This window comes from Oncorhynchus nerka, linkage group LG9b, assembly GCF_034236695.1.
Source record: "Oncorhynchus nerka isolate Pitt River linkage group LG9b, Oner_Uvic_2.0, whole genome shotgun sequence".
NCBI lineage: Eukaryota > Metazoa > Chordata > Actinopteri > Salmoniformes > Salmonidae > Oncorhynchus > Oncorhynchus nerka.
In genome coordinates, this window is record NC_088424.1 from 16,365,012 (window position 1) to 16,384,007 (window position 18,996).

General features: G+C 43.0%; 1 protein-coding gene across 2 annotated transcripts in view; it reads right to left on the bottom strand.

Annotated features, from left to right (window-relative positions):
* Positions 1-7,117: 7,117 nt before the first annotated feature.
* The window catches only part of LOC115114343 (paired box protein Pax-3-like), a 35,840-nt gene continuing 23,961 nt past the window's right edge, over positions 7,118-18,996 (bottom strand). For both annotated transcript variants that reach the window (XM_029642494.2, XM_029642493.2), the window contains exons 8-9: positions 9,792-10,064; positions 7,118-8,594 (exon numbers count right to left, since the gene is read on the bottom strand). In XM_029642494.2, the coding sequence (XP_029498354.2) occupies positions 8,577-8,594; positions 9,792-10,064 (291 nt within the window). In that variant the 3' untranslated portion in view covers positions 7,118-8,576. The remainder of the gene's footprint in view (positions 8,595-9,791; positions 10,065-18,996) is intronic.

The following is an 18,996-nucleotide window of genomic DNA, read 5'->3' on the forward strand; positions in this document are numbered from 1 at the left end:
TCCAGCCGATGCTTGGCATTGTGCATGGTGATGTTAGGCTTCTGTGCAGCTGCTCGGCCATGGAAACCCTTTTTATGAAGCTCCTTTCGAACAGTTATTCTGCTAACGTTGCTTCCAGAGGCATTGGAACTCAGTAGTGAGTGTTGCAACAGGGGACAGACCATTTTTACATGCTTCAGCACTCAGCGGTACCGTTCTGTGAGCTTGTGTGGCCTACCACTTCGCAGCTGAGCCGTTGTTGCTCCTAGACATTTCCTCTTTACAATAACAGCACTTACAGTTGACGGGGAAGCTCTAGCAGGGCACAAATCTGACTAAGTGACTTGTTGGAAAGGTGGCATCCTATGACGGTGCCACGTTGAAAGTCACTGAGCTCTTCAGTAAGGCCCTTCTACTGACAATGTTTGTCTATGGAGATTGCATGGCTGTGTGCTCATTCTTTCATATTTGTATGTACAGTACAGTTGAATTAGATCTTTAGAAAAAGGAAAGGCACTGTGATACAATATATTTTTGTATCTGTGTTTAAAAATATTAACTTTCTTTAAAACCTCTAGGGCTCTATTTTAGCAAACGTAACACTAAGTGCAGTCGGTAACATAAATCTAAGCACAGTCGGTAGCGCTATAGGTTCAGCAGTGTGTCAGAAATATCTTTGCTATTTTCACTATCACAATTATTGGCGCAGTTGTGGGTGTGTGGAGGCTTGGCCCCACATTGGCCAATCAGAACGTGCTCCATGGTGAAATATGTGGTTGCTTCAAGTTGTGTATTTACAGTCTTTTATGTACTGCCTTGGAATTAATTCCAATGTCGATGTTAGTCCGTTTTAGTTTGTTAAATGGCTTACAGAAATGAAATTCCAAAATGTAGACCTATCTTTGCTAAACACGTTAACGTGAACCCATTTGCTGTCCACATTGGTCCAAATAGTTGCATGACTTCAACAGCATTCACACTAATATAGGGGCTAGGCCTACTGTAAATTGCATTATGGCTGAGCATGTACATGCAAAACATTGTCAATAAGCAAGATTCAATGAATTATTGATAAGGCCTAAAATGAGAACGAATAATTCTAACAATTAAACGGAAAACAAGCCATTTTTACAGGTTACAGATACCTTCTAAATACGAGATTCACAGGTATTCGCCAACGTAGCCAACATCATGGAGGGGGTATGAGGAGGGGGGGTTACGCAGGTCCAAATCTGAATTTGCATTGCCAAAATAATGTGGGCCTGCCTAAAATGCAAAGATTAAAAGGGAATGTCGGCTCACTGTTTTACTCCTCTCAAACTTAATATTTTAATATAGTGATTAAGATTCATTTCCAAGCCGTCTCAGGAACCAAACCCTTTATCGGCTGTATTGACTACTACACGATTGCATTGGGCAGACAAAAAAAGGCTTTTTTTGAGAGGAGGGGGCGCTACGCTTGGTTATTAATCAAATAAAAGGAAATGTGGAAAAAACATGTTTTTATGTTTCTAAATACGAAATTTATAGGCACATTAGGCTACCCTTGTTCCACGCACATATGGGCGGTCTGCGTCACAGCTGGATGGGCTGCGTTTCCTCTGTCAAAATTCATGCCATAATCAACTGTGACACTGCTAAAACTAGCTTTTAGTTAGTCTTAAATATCCCTATCAGCGCTGCCTGAAATTAGCACTTTAGATCATGTTTTTAATGGCACACCTCAAATATTTCCAACCCGCCCTTCTGACCAAAATCAAGCTGATATAAGACAGGTAAATTGCCGAACCTGGTGTTAGGTCTGGAAATGCTAGTGCGGCAGTTTTGACAAGAGGAAATGGCAAACTAACGTGGGTTTGACACTGACGCTGCCTTAACGCCAGCCGAAAATAGAACCCTTAGAGGCAGAGCATTCTACAATGACATGGCTCTATACATAACTGAGCAACGCATTGAATCTGTTTTTGGTTTGGGTACTGTTAAGAAACCCGTGGTGGCGTGTCTGGTGGGGTATGTATGTTCGTTTGGAGTGTATGCAAATAGATTACACAAGTGCTTAGGCATTTTTCAACACACAACTGTTTCTTAAAAAGGCTAGAAGAGAATCAGTCAATTTCTCCATAAACGTAAACCATGAAAGACTATCATGCATGTTTATGATGTTAGTTCTGTGTGTGTAGTTCAGGGCAAGGTGTGCTGCTTTGTTTTGGGCCAGCTGCAGCTTTGCTAGCTCTTCTTTGTGGCACCTGACCATGTTACCGGACATTAATCAAGATGGGATGATAACAGAGCCTGAACAACTAGTACAGTTGATCTTTGTGTCAAAAACTCAGAACATCTTTTAATAACTTTATTGTTCATTATTGTGCAATAACACAAACAAACCTCTTGTTGACTAAAACACCCCACTCAGAACAGGTTCTCTGCCCATGCATGTTTTCATAATTGTTAAGTTTATATGTCAAATGTAATGATTTGTCTCTTTCTACATACACACATGTTATCAAAGACACAAACACACACACTATCCATTCCACCGGGCCTTTTAAGTGTCTCTTACGTTCTGTGGCATGTGGCGTGTGCCATGTATAAGGCCCTTCTGGAATTGATCCTGATTGGACCTCACAGGAGGAGATTCCGGCCTTCCGATGACCCACACTTTGAGATGTTCCCCCCCCATCATAGGCAGCCCTCTTCTGCATCCCCCACCCTGATCCCCTCCTGCTTCCAGTGTCTCATTTTAAAATGTTGAGGAGGGGGAACAAAATTAAAGAAATTGTAGCTGAAGGTTTCACAAAATCACTAGCAGGTCCGCGAAAGGTCCATATTGAAGTTTTCCTGGATTTTCCGACTGTCAAAACATCTCTCTGCAGCATTGCCTCACGGCCAGCCAGCCCGCCAGACAACCCAACCCCAGGGCTCAGAGTTTCCTCTCCTTTACTCTACTCTTCAAAGTTAAATCTACTCTTTGTCGTTCAAATTCAAGTCCAAATCGTCTGTGTTCAATTTCTCCTTCCCTCCTCCTCCTTCGCCCATGAACTCTATGTAAGGGTCCTCCTTTTGTGCACTGTTGACAAAGCCCTTGAACAGGGGCATAGCCAGGAAGGAGTAGAAACCAATGACAAAGCTCTTGAACAGGGGCATAGCCAGGAAGGAGTAGAAACCAATGACAAAGCTCTTGAACAGGGGCATAGCCAGGAAGGAGTAGAAACCAATGACAAAGCTATTGAACAGGGGCATAGCCAGGAAGGAGTAGAAACCATTGACAAAGCTCTTGAACAGGGGCATAGCCAGGAAGGAGTAGAAACCAATGACAAAGCTCTTGAACAGGGGCATAGCCAGGAAGGAGTAGAAACCAATGACAAAGCTCTTGAACAGGGGCATAGCCAGGAATGAGTAGAAACCAATGACAAAGCTCTTGAACAGGGGCATAGCCAGGAAGGAGTAGAAACCAATGACAAAGCTCTTGAACAGGGGCATAGCCAGGAAGGAGTAGAAACCAATGACAAAGCCCTTGAACAGGCGGCATAGCCAGGAAGGAGTAGAAACCAATGACAACGCCCTTGAACAGGGGCATAGCCAGGAAGGAGTAGAAACCAATGACAAAGCTCTTGAACAGGGGCATAGCCAGGAAGGAGTAGAAACCAATGACAACACCCTTGAACAGGGACATAGCCAGGAAGGAGTAGAAACCAATGACAACGCCCTTGAACAGGGGCATAGCCAGGAAGGAGTAGAAACCAATGACAACGCCCTTGAACAGGGGCATAGCCAGGAAGGAGTAGAAACCAATGACAAAGCTCTTGAACAGGGGCATAGCCAGGAAGGAGTAGAAACCAATGACAAAGCCCTTGAACAGGGGCATAGCCAGGAAGGAGTAGAAACCAATGACAAAGCTCTTGAACAGGGGCATAGCCAGGAAGGAGTAGAAACCAATGACAAAGCTCTTGAACAGGGGCATAGCCAGGAAGGAGTAGAAACCAATGACAAAGCCCTTGAACAGGGGCATAGCCAGGAAGGAGTAGAAACCAATGACAAAGCCCTTGAACAGGGGCATAGCCAGGAAGGAGTAGAAACCAATGACAAAGCGGATATAGAAGTAAGCGTTGTCGCAGGACGTCCTGGGGTCCTCAGCCATCGGGGTTGGGGTTGTGATGGGCATGGGGAGGGAGGATGATGAGTTCTTCTAGGAGGATCTTCCTGCATTGGGAGAGTAGTGCAAGAAGCAGGGAAATAGAGATGAGAGGGAAATAGAGATGAGAGGGAAATAGAGATGTAGGGAAATAGAGATGAGAGGGAAATAGAGATGTACGGAAATAGAGATGAGAGGGAAATAGAGATGTAGGGAAATAGAGATGAGAGGGAATTAGAGATATAGGGAAATAGAGATGAGAGGGAAATAGAGATGTAGGGAAATAGAGATGAGAGGGAAATAGAGATGAGAGGGAAATAGAGATGTAGGGAAATAGAGATGAGAGGGAAATAGAGATGTAGGGAAATAGAGATGAGAGGGAAATAGAGATGAGAGGGAAATAGAGATGTAGGGAAATAGAGATGAGAGGGAAATAGAGATGTAGGGAAATAGAGATGAGAGGGAAATAGAGATGTAGGGAAATAGAGATGAGAGGGAAATAGAGATGTAGGGAAATAGAGATGAGAGGGAAATAGAGATGTAGGGAAATAGAGATGAGAGGGAAATAGAGATGTAGGGAAATAGAGATGAGAGGGAAATAGAGATGTAGGGAAATAGAGATGTAGGGAGAGGATAAAATAAAAATGGTATCAAAAGTATCCAATGGTGGAATGAGAGACGATGAAGAAAGAGTCCTAGAGAGAGGAAGACTGTGGAGAAAGACGTGCAGAGGGAAACTAAGAGAAGGGGTAAATGGAGAGATAGAGGGTGAAGTGACGACACAGCTGCATTGGGAAAGGAATGTTGTTCCTAACCTGGCAGCTCTCTGACACTGGATTAAGAGGCATTGCTGAGATGAATTCCACTTACCACCCTTACCAGTAAAAGACCATGGCAGCTACAGGGCAAAGTTCCTCCGGGCAAAATATCAGAGAGAGTTCAGTCTATCAATTATGATATAAACATGGTTGAATTGTCATACTGATAAATGTCACTAGGCTAAAATAGCATACACACACCATGCAGAAAAGTCATGCCAGATCAATGTATCCTTTTTAGCTTTTTGCCTTCAATCATTACTTTGCTTTACCCAAAACATTGATCAAAGCTTATTTTTCTTTCTCCCTCTTCCCGCTCTATCTTTCTCTAAAATCAACGATTATTCACTCCTCCCTCCCTTTCTTCTGAAACACCTCCTCCCCTTCCTTCACTTTCTATTGGAGGGCCGGGAGGCTGCAGGAGACTGGCGTTGTTGTCAGCTCCGGTCAAGTACTCTACACATTTCAAAGAGTGTTGGGGTCAGGGGTTAAGTTGTCTCCAGTGTGTGGCTGCTTGAGTGACACTCTGCTTCAGAGGAGGCCTTTGGCTCCTACTTCCATTGTGTTCAACAAGTTAAGCACTTGTAAAAATAGTTTGCAGAAGGACTAAGAAAACAGTGGAATGGTATCTCGCCTTGATCTCTCAACGTTAACGTTCGAGCTTGGACACACAAGTAAACATTAACACGCAGCCATACACACTATTGAAAATAAACACACAATGTAGGAAAACATGCACACGCACAGGAAGATGTATGAACTTATACATGGACACACACACACACACCATATAACATGAGTGACTCTGCCAGCTGCATACACCTGATCCCTGGATCCCCCCGTCAGAGAGAGAGAAAGAAAGAACGAAAGAAGATGAGAAGAATGAGAGAGTGATAAAAACACCGATATCCATAACTTGTGAAGTGTCAGACAACTGGCTGAGTGTTTTTCTTTCTGCCAGGGCGCTGGGATCGGAACGTTTTGCCCTCTGAACCCCATGGGTGCCCCAAATGGTGCCCTATGTCCTAGATAGTGCACTACTTTTGACCAGAGCCCCTTTTAGTGCACAATCTAGGGAATAGGGTGCCATTTGGGACGTGAACGCAGTCTGAACCCCAGTCTGAATCCTAGAGAGACAGTGGCAGTGACTAATGTCCCAGTGTGTCTGTGGTGTTGTGTTTAGATCGTTTACAGGGTGCTCTGTTTTACTCATTACGGGTGTGAAGGGTCCCCCGGGGAGGAGGAATTTGTCCGAAAGCGGTGTTTATGAAAGGGAGTATATTTATGAATGAGTCAATGTGCCTTTAAAGTGTTAGGGAGCCACTGTGCTGCAGGGAGAGAGAACATGAGTGGATGAGAGGCACCGACCGACTGTCTGTCATCAGTCATAGAGAATGCTTGTTCTTAGACCACAATAAAAACATGTTCTATGCTCAATTCGCTTTCGTGCGTGTGTGTGTGTGTGCGTGTGTGCGTGTGTGTGTGTGTGCGTGCGTGCGTGCGTGCGTGTGTGTGTGTGTGTGTGTGTATAGGAATGGGGTGAGTGGGTGGCAGATTGTTCCACTTATTTTTCTTGGAAAACAAAACATATCTTATTGCAGGAAAAACTGTAGTTTCCAATATGGATACTTGAAATATGAATGAAAGAGTGGAAGTCCTGAATGAAAAACTCAATTCTGAATTTCGGTAAAGAAAGGCAGTGGATGGTCACTTGGGACATTGCTCTGTTGGCTTGAGTTCCCTTTGTTTAATACAGTTACAGTATCTCAGTGTTTCTTAACCTTGGTCCTGGGGACCTAAAGGGCTGATTGAAACGATCAACTCATCATCAAGCTTTGATGATTTGAATCAGGTGTGTAGTGCGAGGGCAAAAACAGAAATGTGAACCACTTTGGGTCCCTGGGACCAGGATTGAAGAACGCCGCAGAGTATCTAAATCAGATGTACCTAAATGTAGAGGTCCTGAATGGGCAAGTAATCTGTTCTCAGTAATCTCATCAATGACATTTACCCAAATTCAGAACTAGTTCATATCTTATCATAACTCGTAGTTAGCTAATATCTGTACTGACATTTTTCAGGACATAATCAAAATTGTGAAGCCCATAGACGGTATGGTAAAGACAGACACACATTGGTTTGAAATAAATGAAAACACTTCAGCCTGTACACATTTTTATATATTTTATTATAAATAGTAAATAGTGCTGCATTTGACACGAGACATATTAAAACACAAATCATCTTATGCAGTCATAAATGAAAATGATATATGTATACAAAAGAAACAAGGCAGAAAAAGAAAGGTTTGATTTACTACTAACAGAGAAGAGGTGGACTGAATAAATACTAAATGAATGAGAGTGGTATGTTTTACCAGGTCCAATTTACACTTGATTGGACTGTGACTGGTAGCCTGGGCCTGTATTCACAAATTGTATCGGAGTAGGAATACTGTTTTGCCATTTTCATCATAACTAATATGATTATATGGACAGGAGGGACCTGATCCTAGATCAGTACTCCTACTCTGAGATACTTTCTGAATATAGGCCCTGGTCCTACTCCAATTTCTTCTCAAATCTCCCATTGAAATCAATGCAAGGTTTATGCAAAAGTCCAAGCTACCTGTACGTGCACAGATCTTGTGTTAGGATGATTCTCGCTTCAAAGTGATCCGTGCAACCCAGCTACCATTGTTTTTGCTCAAAACAATATGGATTACAAAAAGGATGTAGTCAGTTAATTGAGGAGATTGTTATACAGGGATGTGTCAATTCATTTCATCTGAGGTTTGAATGTATTGCACTTCTTTGGGTTGCAGCAGCTTCCGTCTACTACAGTATATTTCTCTCTCTATCATCCTAGTTGGGTGAAAGACTGTCCAGACCTTCACTGTCCAGACCTACAGTACATATGCTTAGAGTCATTTTTACAAATCAAATTGATGGCAGTTTTTCTTCTCCTGATAGAACACATTTAATTTCCCCAAATCATATCAAATAATACAAAGTCTCAGCACGCAGTATTTCCCAAAGACATTGTGAGTGCCTTTACATAGAGCATTGTGGCTGAGTGAGCGGTGTGCCTATTGCAGGTCCATACATCATCCTTATGCCTCGGGATTGTGCCCTAAAACCTTATTTTCCTCCCTTCATCACAATATACCCTGAAAGCACATCCATGGAAGGAAAACTGTTTACCCAGTCCTCTCCCACTCTCTGCCACTTATTACAAATCAAAGGCAGAGTGTTGAATGAGTGAATGTGTTTTTTTGTTGGGGTTTAATTCACTCATTTTTTTTTATCCTCTTCTTCTCCTTCTCTCCATTTATTTTTCTCGTCAAGCATGGAGAGCGAGGCGTGCTTGGTTTTCGGAGCATGAAGTGAAGCGCGAGCGGGGCGAGTGCCAGGTAACTAGAGAGGGCTTCCCCTTTGGTCCTGATTATCCCATTGAGTCAACCCTCCCCCTCACATCCCAGAATCCCCAAAACAACCCCCTTCCCTCCATCTCTCTGGGTTGTCCCTTCTCCTCTGGGGCTGGGTGGGGAGAAGGCAGAGGGGGGAAGAAGAGAGGAAAGGGGTGTGCTCCAGAGTTGACTGTCGGGTTGACCAGAGATCTCATCCACTCCTGGCCATGGTGGGGCTTCAGATAATGAAAGGCACCTGAGAGAAAAGGAGAGAGAGAGGGGAAGGGTTGGAACTGTTCTCCATTGGGTTTCATGTCACTCTCTACCTCCTGTGTCGGGGAAACATCATGCCTGATGAGTAAGGAGGTAAATAGTGGGTGAGAGGGATGAGAGCAGTGAGAGGTGGAGAGAAGGGAGGGGTTGAGGGAGTTAAAGAGAGGCAAGGAGTGTGAGGCAGATCTGGGGCTTTTCCCTGTGGCTGTACTGTACTGTACTGCCTGCCCTTGCTGCGTTGGTCCTGGCTGTGGCTCTGCTCCAGTGATCAACAACAACTCAGACTGCATCTGACCTGCACAGAAACACATGGTTCTAATCCCCGCCTGCCAGAGGCCATTTCGCTCCCCGTTAAAAAGGCCCCCTCTCAAACCCACCCTCCACCCACCCCTCTCTTACCAACCCCCTACCCCTGCGAGCTGCCTGCACACAGGTCCCGAGCCAAATTAATGACATCAAGATGCCGCCACTGATGGACCAGTATACACTACTAAACATGTGGCAGTGTACCTCACCCCCACCCCACTAACTCTACTACCCCCCCCCTGCCTGTCAAACATGTTTTGGGGAAGCCGCCCATTTGATTTGGGGAGGTATCTTTGTTACCCAGGGGTCATTACATGGCTAGGTGAGTGAGCGGAGGGATTGGTGGTCCAGCTCATCACACGGGTCGTGGAAGGTCACAGGCTGATGGTTATGGGGGAGGCCCCACTGACATACCTCTGTATCGGGCCACGTGGATATATGGCGTGGGTAAGTGCTTGAAGGTAATAGTAATGTAAACCGAAGTGCCCTCTGGACTACTAGCCGTGCCTCTGACATACATGTAATGTCACAGCCTGATTTGAGAGCGTGATTCAAGAGGTTCATTCATCATGTTGGCCTTTGCAATTAACGTGGGTTATGATTCTGAAAACCTAAACCTTGAGTATGGTCTTTAATCATAGGAGACTATATACCGGTATATAGAAATGAATGGAGTTAGTATACCTCTAATGCTAATCTAATGTGTCTTTTATACAGGCATTTAAGCAGAATTTTCTTTTCAGAATAACTTACAATCAATTGCATTCAAATAAAAAAGGGATAAAAATAACTAATACACAAATACTTTTAAAAAAAACGTTACCAACAACCACATGACTAGAATATCATTGCACATAAAACTCCCATGACCCACCTTGCTCTGTCCATACTGTCCGTACTGGTATGAGGGGTGGTGGTCCATAGCGTAGGCTGGGGAAGTGTAGGTGGGCGGGCAGTAGGACTGGGAGTTGGGCAGGGTGGGCATGCTGGTCAGGCCTGGCAGACCCTCCAGGCCCCGCTGGGAGCCGTGGCAGCTGGCTGCCATACCACCCCCGGGCTCCATCCCACCAGTCAGGGGAGAGAGGGCAAAGTCACTCTGGTGGCTAGGCTGGTGGGGCACTCCTCCCGGGTTCAACAGCCCCATCACCTGGAGAGACAGAGGAGAGAGGTTAGAATGGAATGGATTGTGGTGGGATACAGTGGAAGAGAGTAGAGTATCGTAGAATGTGGTAGACATGAAGAATAGAGAAGGATAACATTTAACAGAATACTTTTTCTCATACAGGTTACGCAAGTTTCATTTGTTCACAAATAGATACAGTTGAAGTTGGAAGTTTACATACACCTTAGCCAAATACATTTAAACTCAGTTCTTCACAATTGCTGACATTTAATCTTAGTAAAAATTACCTGGCTTAGGTCAGTTAGGATCACCACTTTATTTTAAGAATGTGAAATGTCAGAATAATTGTAGAGAGAATGATTTATTTCAGCTTTTATTTCTTTCATCACATTCCCAGTGGTCAGAAGTTTACAAACAATCAATTAGTATTTGGTAGCATTGTCTTTAAATTGGTTAACTTGGGTCAAACGTTTTGGGTAGCGTTCCAGAAGCTTCCCACAATAAGTTGGGTGAATTTTGGCCCATTCCTCCTGACAGAGCTGGTGTAACGGAGTCAGGTTTGTAGGCCTCCTTGCTCGCACACGCTTTTTCAGTTCTGCCCACACATTTTCTATAGGATTGAGGTCAGGGCTTTGTGATGGCTACTCCAATACCTTGACTTTGTTGTCCTTAAGCCATTTTGCCACAATTTTGGAAGTATACTTGGGGTCTTTGTCCATTTGGAAGACCACTTGCGACCAAGCTTTAACTTCCTGACTGATGTCTTGAGATGTTGCTTCAATGTATCCACATAATTTTCCATCCTCCTGATGACATCTATTTTGTGAAGTGCACCAGTCCCTCCTGCAGCAAAGCACCCCCACAACATGATGCATGATGCTTCACGGTTGGGATGGTGTTCTTCGGCTTGCAAGCGTCCCCCTTTTTCCTCCAAATATAACAATGGTCATTATGGCCAAACAGTTCTATTTTTGTTTCATCAGACCAGAGGACATTTCTCCAAAAAGTACGATCTTTATCCCCATGTTCAGTTGCAAACCGTAGCCTGGCTTTTTTTATGGCAGTTTTGGAGCAGTGGCTTCTTCCTTGCTGAGCGGCCTTTCAGGTTATGTCGACATAGGACTCGTTTTACTGTGGATATAGATACTTTTGTACCTGTTTCCTCCAGCATCTTCACAAGGTCCTTTTCTGTTGTTCTGGAATTGATTTTCACTTTTCACACCAAAGTACGTCTCTAGGAGGCATCTCTAGGAGACAGAACACGTCTCCTTCCTGAGCGGTATGATGGCTGCGTGGTCCCATGGTGTTTATACTTGCATACTATTGTTTGTACAGATGAACGTGGTACCTTCAGGCATTTGAAAATGGCTCCGAAGGATGAATCAGACTTGTGGAGGGCTGCGCTGATTTCTTTTGATTTTCCCATGATGTCAAGCAAAGAGGCACTGAGTTTGAAGGTAGGCCTTGAAATACATCCACAGGTACACCTCCAATTGACTCAAATGATGTCAATTAGCCTATCAGAAGCATCTGAAGCCATGACATTATTTTCTGGAATTTTCCAAGCTGCTTAAAGGCACAGTCAACTTAGTGTATGTAAACTTCTGACCCACTGGAATTGTGATACAGTGAATTATAAGTGAAATAATCTGTCTGTAAACAATTGTTGGAAAAATGACTTGTGTTATGCACAAAGTAGATTTGCCAAAACTATAGTTTGTTAACAAGAAATTTGTGGAGTGGTTGAAAAACGAGTTTCAATGACTCCAACCTAAGTGTATGTAAACTTCCGACTTCAACTGTAAGTACATCCCTTACATGGCTTAATCCATGAAGACAAACGTACAAATAGCACGTACTGTATCTTTTGCACACGTAACACGTGCTTTTGCTCATGCAACATCATTTTTCACACATAACATACTTTTGTATAGCTCATGCATTGATGTCAAAAGGACATATGCATGAAAGTTCAATTTGAGCGATCGTATTACGAGTTGGGGTATGTACAGAGTCACACAGTACATATTAGGGATGCTGACTGTGTCAAAGAGGACGAGAGGAGAGTTCAAGATGGAGGAAGAACAACAGGGATTGACTGGTGAATCTATTACAGCAGTAAAGTTGTGTTACTAATCCTCACCGGGCCTAAAAAAAAAGATGTCAGTTCGCATCAGAGAAAACGTCTTTCAACTCAGTCTCGGGAAACATTAGATGGATTTTCCAGGAATATATATTTGTGAGGATTTCTGACATTTTTTGAAGGCTGTTAGAAAATACCTTAGGGTCCTGTAACAAACGGTACATCCGACTACCCATAAAAAATAAAATCATCTATACAAAAATCACGCAACGTCTTTATGAGTCTTCAACTTGACATGTATGCCTACTCTTCATTGACAGACAACTGTAACCCTGTTGATTCTTACTGACCATGACTATGTAACTTGGTTCTGTTATATTATACATAGTTTCTAGAATAACCTCTCCTATCCTTCTTTTCTTTCCTCTCTTCTCCTTCTTTACTCCTCTCCTTCTTTCCTTTCCTCTCCTCTCCTGGTTGTGACCATATGAGACACATTATACTGTGTTCACCCAGACACATGGTTCCTGTTACATCATTTCCTAAGTGACAGACGGACGGGGGAGCCCGCATCGGTTCGGGATCGCACAGTTCTGGCCCACTACACCGCTAAATAGCATTTTCAGAATTACTCTGTGGAGTTTTTACTGTATCCTATGGAATGGAATCGAAAAGGTTGTTCATGGAGGTTATTTACTACGCTAAATGTACATTTGTCATGAAACATGTTATATTTGACAAACATAGTAAAAAGACATTCACAATACAAAACCTATGGTAAATTACTTGTGAATTAATTTCGTCGTCAGAGTCTACTAGATAAACCAGATGGTGTGTTTAACATGATAAAATGTATGAATGACCGTTTATGTGTTTGGACAGTATACTAAAGGAGAAAAACAGACGTGAATCCTTCTTTTTCTCCCTCTCCCTCCCACCCCCATCCACTCCGTCTTCTCCCTCCTTCTCTCTCTCCAGCTTTCTCATTTGATGCCCAAATTCACTGTGTCCTTATGGGGCCTACATGGAAAGGCCACAGGGTACGTGGGAACAAGGAGTATGATTCTTTAACACATTTCCAATAAGTAAGTGTGTGTGTGTGTGTGTGTGTGTGTGTGTGTGTGTGTGTGTGTGTGTGTGTGTGTGTGTGTGTGTGTGTGTGTGTGTGTGTGTGTGTGTGTGTGTGTGTGTGTGTGTGTGTGTGTGTGTGAAGCACTTTCTGTTAGGGGTTAAGAGGTCTCCTTGGTGATACATCGTGAACAGCTGCATGAGAGTTTGTGTGTGACGAGATATCGCCAAAACGGAGGGGAAAATAGGTGGAGTTAGTGACCGTTAAAAACATACAGCAAGAAAGAGAGGGAGAAAGAGGGAGAGATAGACAGAGAGGAGGGGAGAGAGAGAAAGTAGATATAAACAGGCACGAGAGTGACAAAGGTAGACAAGATCATGAAAGAGTGACATATATAGAGAGAGAGAGCGAAAGCGAGACAATACTGTGAGAACTAAACCGAAAGAGACACTTTAAAAAGAGGCAGAGAAAATGGCAGAATGCTGAACTAATGGTGAATAATTGAAGGATAATCGTGTTGCTTCCCCACCTGGCAGCCGCACGCACGCACACACACACACACACATATATGCCCGGACAGCCACACACACACACACACACACACAATATCTGTCTGAGAGTATGTAATTTACAGGAGCTCTGTCAGAGGAATCTAACCTTACGCGTCTCAGGAACATGCTGATGTGTGACTGACTACAAATGGGAAACACATGGAGGTCAACACATCCCATTCATCTTACAGTGTGTGTGTGTGTGTGTGTGTGTGTGTGTGTGTGTGTGTGTGTGTGTGTGTGTGTGTGTGTGTGTGTGTGTGTGTGTGTGTGTGTGTGTGTGTGTGTGTGTGTGTGTGTGTGTGTGTGTGTGTGTGTGTGTGTTTGCCTGTGAATGCCCGTGCATCTGTGTATGTTTGAGTATATGTGTGGGTTGAGGGTGGGGAAATATATGGAAAAAAAAAATTCTGAATGGAAAACCCAAATGTTGGCATGTTCACAGGGAAAAGTGTAGATAACAATACGTATAGATCCTTATTACATGTGGACATTGTACTGCCGTCATGGCGAGAGCATTTAACCCATATTTCCTCCGATTTGAGGTCAGATACGGGATTAGAGGAGAGATAACTGTATACAATCCAATTGATACGGTTATCTGATCAAAAAAAACCTGTGTGCATGTGTGTGTTTACATGCATGCCTGTGTGTGTCTGAGACTGTTTGCGCACTAGGGCCGACCCCATTTAGTCCACTGGTCCATTGTTTGGCTGTTTTTCAACCAAGATTTTTTTTTGTCAAGCAGTGGCAAATGATATATTAAAACAATTACGGCACACGAGACACCTGTTTGATTCACTCACTCCTGTCTGAGGGGACTAATCCATTGGGGAGGCCGCAGGGATGGCACTCCAGTAACACCAGTAGTACATTTACCAATAATTACCATCATTTCTCATCTACAATGTTTGTTTGTTACGGTCCTTTCTGTTAATGCATTCAATATATTATTATTACAGTCTTACCGATGTCATTGTAGAAGTGGACACGTTGTTTGCAGAGCGCACAACTTAGGCTACAAGTTTGGGTTCATTTCATTCCATTTACGAGTTGTCCATTTATTCATTGTCTTTTGTTTGGAGCACTCCCGTCAATGCTGAGTAAGGACACGCACCTGATTACGCACAGAAGTAGGCCTAGGCTACCTGGCCTGCACGCAAATGTAGGCCTATAAATGTGCCCATTTGGGGATCTGATACTATTTCTGATTGGCTTAACTCACCATCACTGTGGAGCTTCTCAAAGTAGGAGAGAAAGAGAGGGAGTGAGACAGAGGTAGAGAAAAGAGAGTGGAGAGATAGACAGATCGAGAGAGGGGGAGAGAGAGAGAGAAAGTAGAGATAAACAGGCATGAGAGTGACAAAGGGAGACAGAAGAGAATGAAAGAATTACATATTGACAGAGAGAGAGAGAGAGAGAGAGAGAGAGAGTGAGAGAGAGAGAGAGAGAGAGAGAGAGAGAGAGAGAGATAGTAGTTGATACGTTTCAAGTTCCTTGCAGACAGGCCATGCATAGCCAATGTGATTCATAGGATATTTATTTTTATCAATGTTTTTATTTGGATTTTTACATTTTGGCAACGGCAATTTAAATATACATGACCAGTCAAAAGTGTGGACACACCTACTCCTTCAAGGGTTTTTCTTTATTTATACTATTCTCTACATTGTAGAATAATAGTGAAGACATCGTCAAAACTATGAAATAACACATACAGAATCATGTAGTAGCCAAAAAAGTGTTAAACAAATCAAAATATATTTTACAATTGAGATTCTTCAAAGAAGCCCCCCTTTGCCTTGATGACAGTTTTGCACACTCTTGGTATTGCGAAGGTCAGCTTCAGGATGGGTGTCGGAAGCAGGTTTTTTTTTCCGGTTAGGCTATATTGATCTCTGGCTCCCTCTTTAGTAATTGTGTGTCTTCATTTTTAATTGCAGTGCTTAAAGCATCAGACCAGCTCAGTAGCCTGCATATAGTTGATTTTAATCAAACATATATGGAAAAATACACATACATTTTTTTTTGTCAAATCGGGTGGCTAATATATTTTTTGTTAGGGAAGGTCCTAATGTGTCTCAGCCTATGTTTGCCCGTGCGTTCACGTTCACGAGCTCCATAAGTATTTGGACAGTGAAACATATTTTGTTGTTTTGGCTCTGTACTCCAGCACTTTAAAAATTATACAATGACTATGAGGTTAAAGTGCAGACTGTCAACTCTAATTTGAGGGTATCTTCATCCATATTGGGTTAACCATTTAGAAATTGCAGCACTTTTTGGACATACAGTGGGGCAAAAAAGTATTTAGTCAGCCACCAATTGTGCAAGTTCTCCCACTTAAAAAGATGAGAGAGGCCTGTAATTTTCATCATAGGTACACTTCAACTATGACAGACAAAATGAGGAGAAAAAATCCAGAAAATCACATTGTAGGATTTTTAATGAATTTATTTGCAAATTATGGTGGAAAATAAGTATTTGGTCACCTACAAACAAGCAAGATTTCTGGCTCTCACAGACCTGTAACTTCTTCTTTAAGAGGCTCCTCTGTCCTCCACTCGTTACCTGTATTAATGGCACCTGTTTGAACTTGTTATCAGTATAAAAGACACCTGTCCACAACCTCAAACAGTCACACTCCAAACTCCATTATGGCCAAGGCCAAAGAGCTGTCAAAGGACACCAGAAACAAAATTGTAGACCTGCACCAGGCTGGGAAGACTGAATATGCAATAGGTAAGCAGCTTGGTTTGAAGAAATCAACTGTGGGAGCAATTATTAGGAAATGGAAGACATACAAGACCACTGATAATCTCCCTCGATCTGGGGCTCCACGCAAGATCTCACCCCGTGGGGTCAAAATGATCACAAGAACGGTGAGCAAAAATCCCAGAACCACACAGGGCGAACCTAGTGAATGACCTGCAGAGAGCTGGGACCAAAGTAACAAAGCCTACCATCAGTAACACACTACGCCGCCAGGGAATCAAATCCTGCAGTGCCAGACGTGTCCCCCTGCTTAAGCCAGTACATGTCCAGGCCCATCTTAAGTTTGCTAGAGAGCATTTGGATGATCCAGAAGAAGATTGGGAGAATGTCATATGGTCAGATGAAACCAAAATATAACTTTTTGGTAAAAACTCAACTCGTCATGTTTGGAGGACAAAGAATGCTGAGTTGCATCCAAAGAACACCATACCTACTGTGAAGCATGGGGGTGGAAACATCATGATTTGGGGCTGTTTTTCTGCAAAGGGACCAGGACGACTGATCCGTGTAAAGGAAAGAATGAATGGGGCCATGTATCGTGAGATTTTGAGTGAAAACCTCCTTCCATCAGCAAGGGCATTGAAGGTGAAACGTGGCTGGGTCTTTCAGCATGACAATGATCCCAAACACACCGCCCGGGCAACGATGGAGTGGCTTCGTAAGAAGCATTTCAAGGTCCTGGAGTGGCCTAGCCAGTCTCCAGATCTCAACCCCATAGAAAATATTTGAAGGGAGTTGAAAGTCCGTGTTGCCCAGCAACAGCCCCAAAACATCACTGCTCTAGAGGAGATCTGCATGGAGGAATGGGCCAAAATACCAGCAACAGTGTGTGAAAACCTTGTGAAGACTTACAGAAAACGTTTGACCTCTGTCATTGCCAACAAAGGGTATATAATAAAGTATTGAGATAAACTTTTGTTATTGACCAAATACTTATTTTCCACCATAATTTGCAAATAAATTCATTAAAAATCCTACAGTGTGATTTTCTGGATTTTTTTCCCTCATTTTGTCTGTCATAGTTGAAGTGTACCTATGATGAAAATTACAGGCGTCTCTCATCTTTTTAAGTGGGAGAACTTGCACAATTGGTGGCTGACTAAATACTTGTTTGCCCCACTGTACCCCCCCCCCCATTTTAGGGGACCAAAAGCAATAGGATAAATTCACTTATATGTGTATTATAGTAGTAAAAATGTAAGTATTTGGTCCCGTATTCATAGCCGCAATGAGCTACATCAAGCTTGTGGCTCTACACATTTGTTGGATGCATTTGCTGTTTGTTTTGGTTGTGTTTCAGATTATTTTCTGCCCAATAGAGATGAATGGCAAATCATGTACTGTGTCATTTTGGAGTCACTATTATCGTAAATAAGAATAGAATATGTTTCTAAACATGTCTACATTAATGTGGATGCTACCATGATAACGGGTAATCCTGAATGAATCGGGAATAAAGGTGAGTGAGAAAGTTAGTGGCATAAACATCATGATATTTGCGCATCTGTAACTTTCTCGCCCGTCATCATTCACGATTCATTCATGGTCCATTCATCATCCTTAATCATGGTAGCATCCACATTCATGTAGAAGTGTTCACCCGATATGGATGAAAATACCTTCAAATTAAAGCCGACAGTCTACCTTTTCACCTCACAGTCATTGTATCTTTTCAAATCCAAAGTGCTGGAGGACAGAGGTAAAACAACAACACGTGTCATTGTCCCGTTACTTTTGGAGCCACACTGTATGTGTGTCTAAGCCCGCGTGTGTATTCCTCCAGCCTTTCTCCTCTGTGATTGAAGCCCATGGCGGTTCCTGGGGGTGTCTCTGCTTCTCGGTGGTTCCGGGGATTAAGCCTCATCGGGGTGCAAAGCCTGGCCGCTTGCTGCACTGGTGAGAACAGATTCCTCTGGTATGCCCCGGATCAGCTAGCCAGACGTCTGAGACCCCACACCCCAGGGAGATATCCCACAGTACACTGGGGCAGGCTAGACTGGTCCCCTAAACCTTCATGTTTTACTACCAACCGAAGCACTACAACTCAGAGCATAGGCCGAACTACTCATAAAATAGGGCTAACTCGGAGTGATGATGTATTCCTACACCATATAACCAAAGGGTAACCATTCACAGAGCTACAAAAAAAAAACACATTAATTGTTTTTTCATGGACTAAAACCTCAAATAACTTCTAAACGCACCAAGAGGTGTCATTCAGCACTGTTTCACGATCAGACAGCCCAAAAGAACGATATACTGTAACAACCCACTGGGCAAAAACTGGTTACATCAACTAGGTTTCCACGTCATTTCAAACCAAAAATTCTGTCATGACGTTGAATCAACATGGAAAACTGATTTGATTTGAAAAATATAATCAACGTAAAGGAAACGTAATGGTTTTTCTTTTACCCAACCAATTATTTGGTTGATTTCCCGTTGAATTGACATTAGTTGACAACCCAACCAAACGTAAAT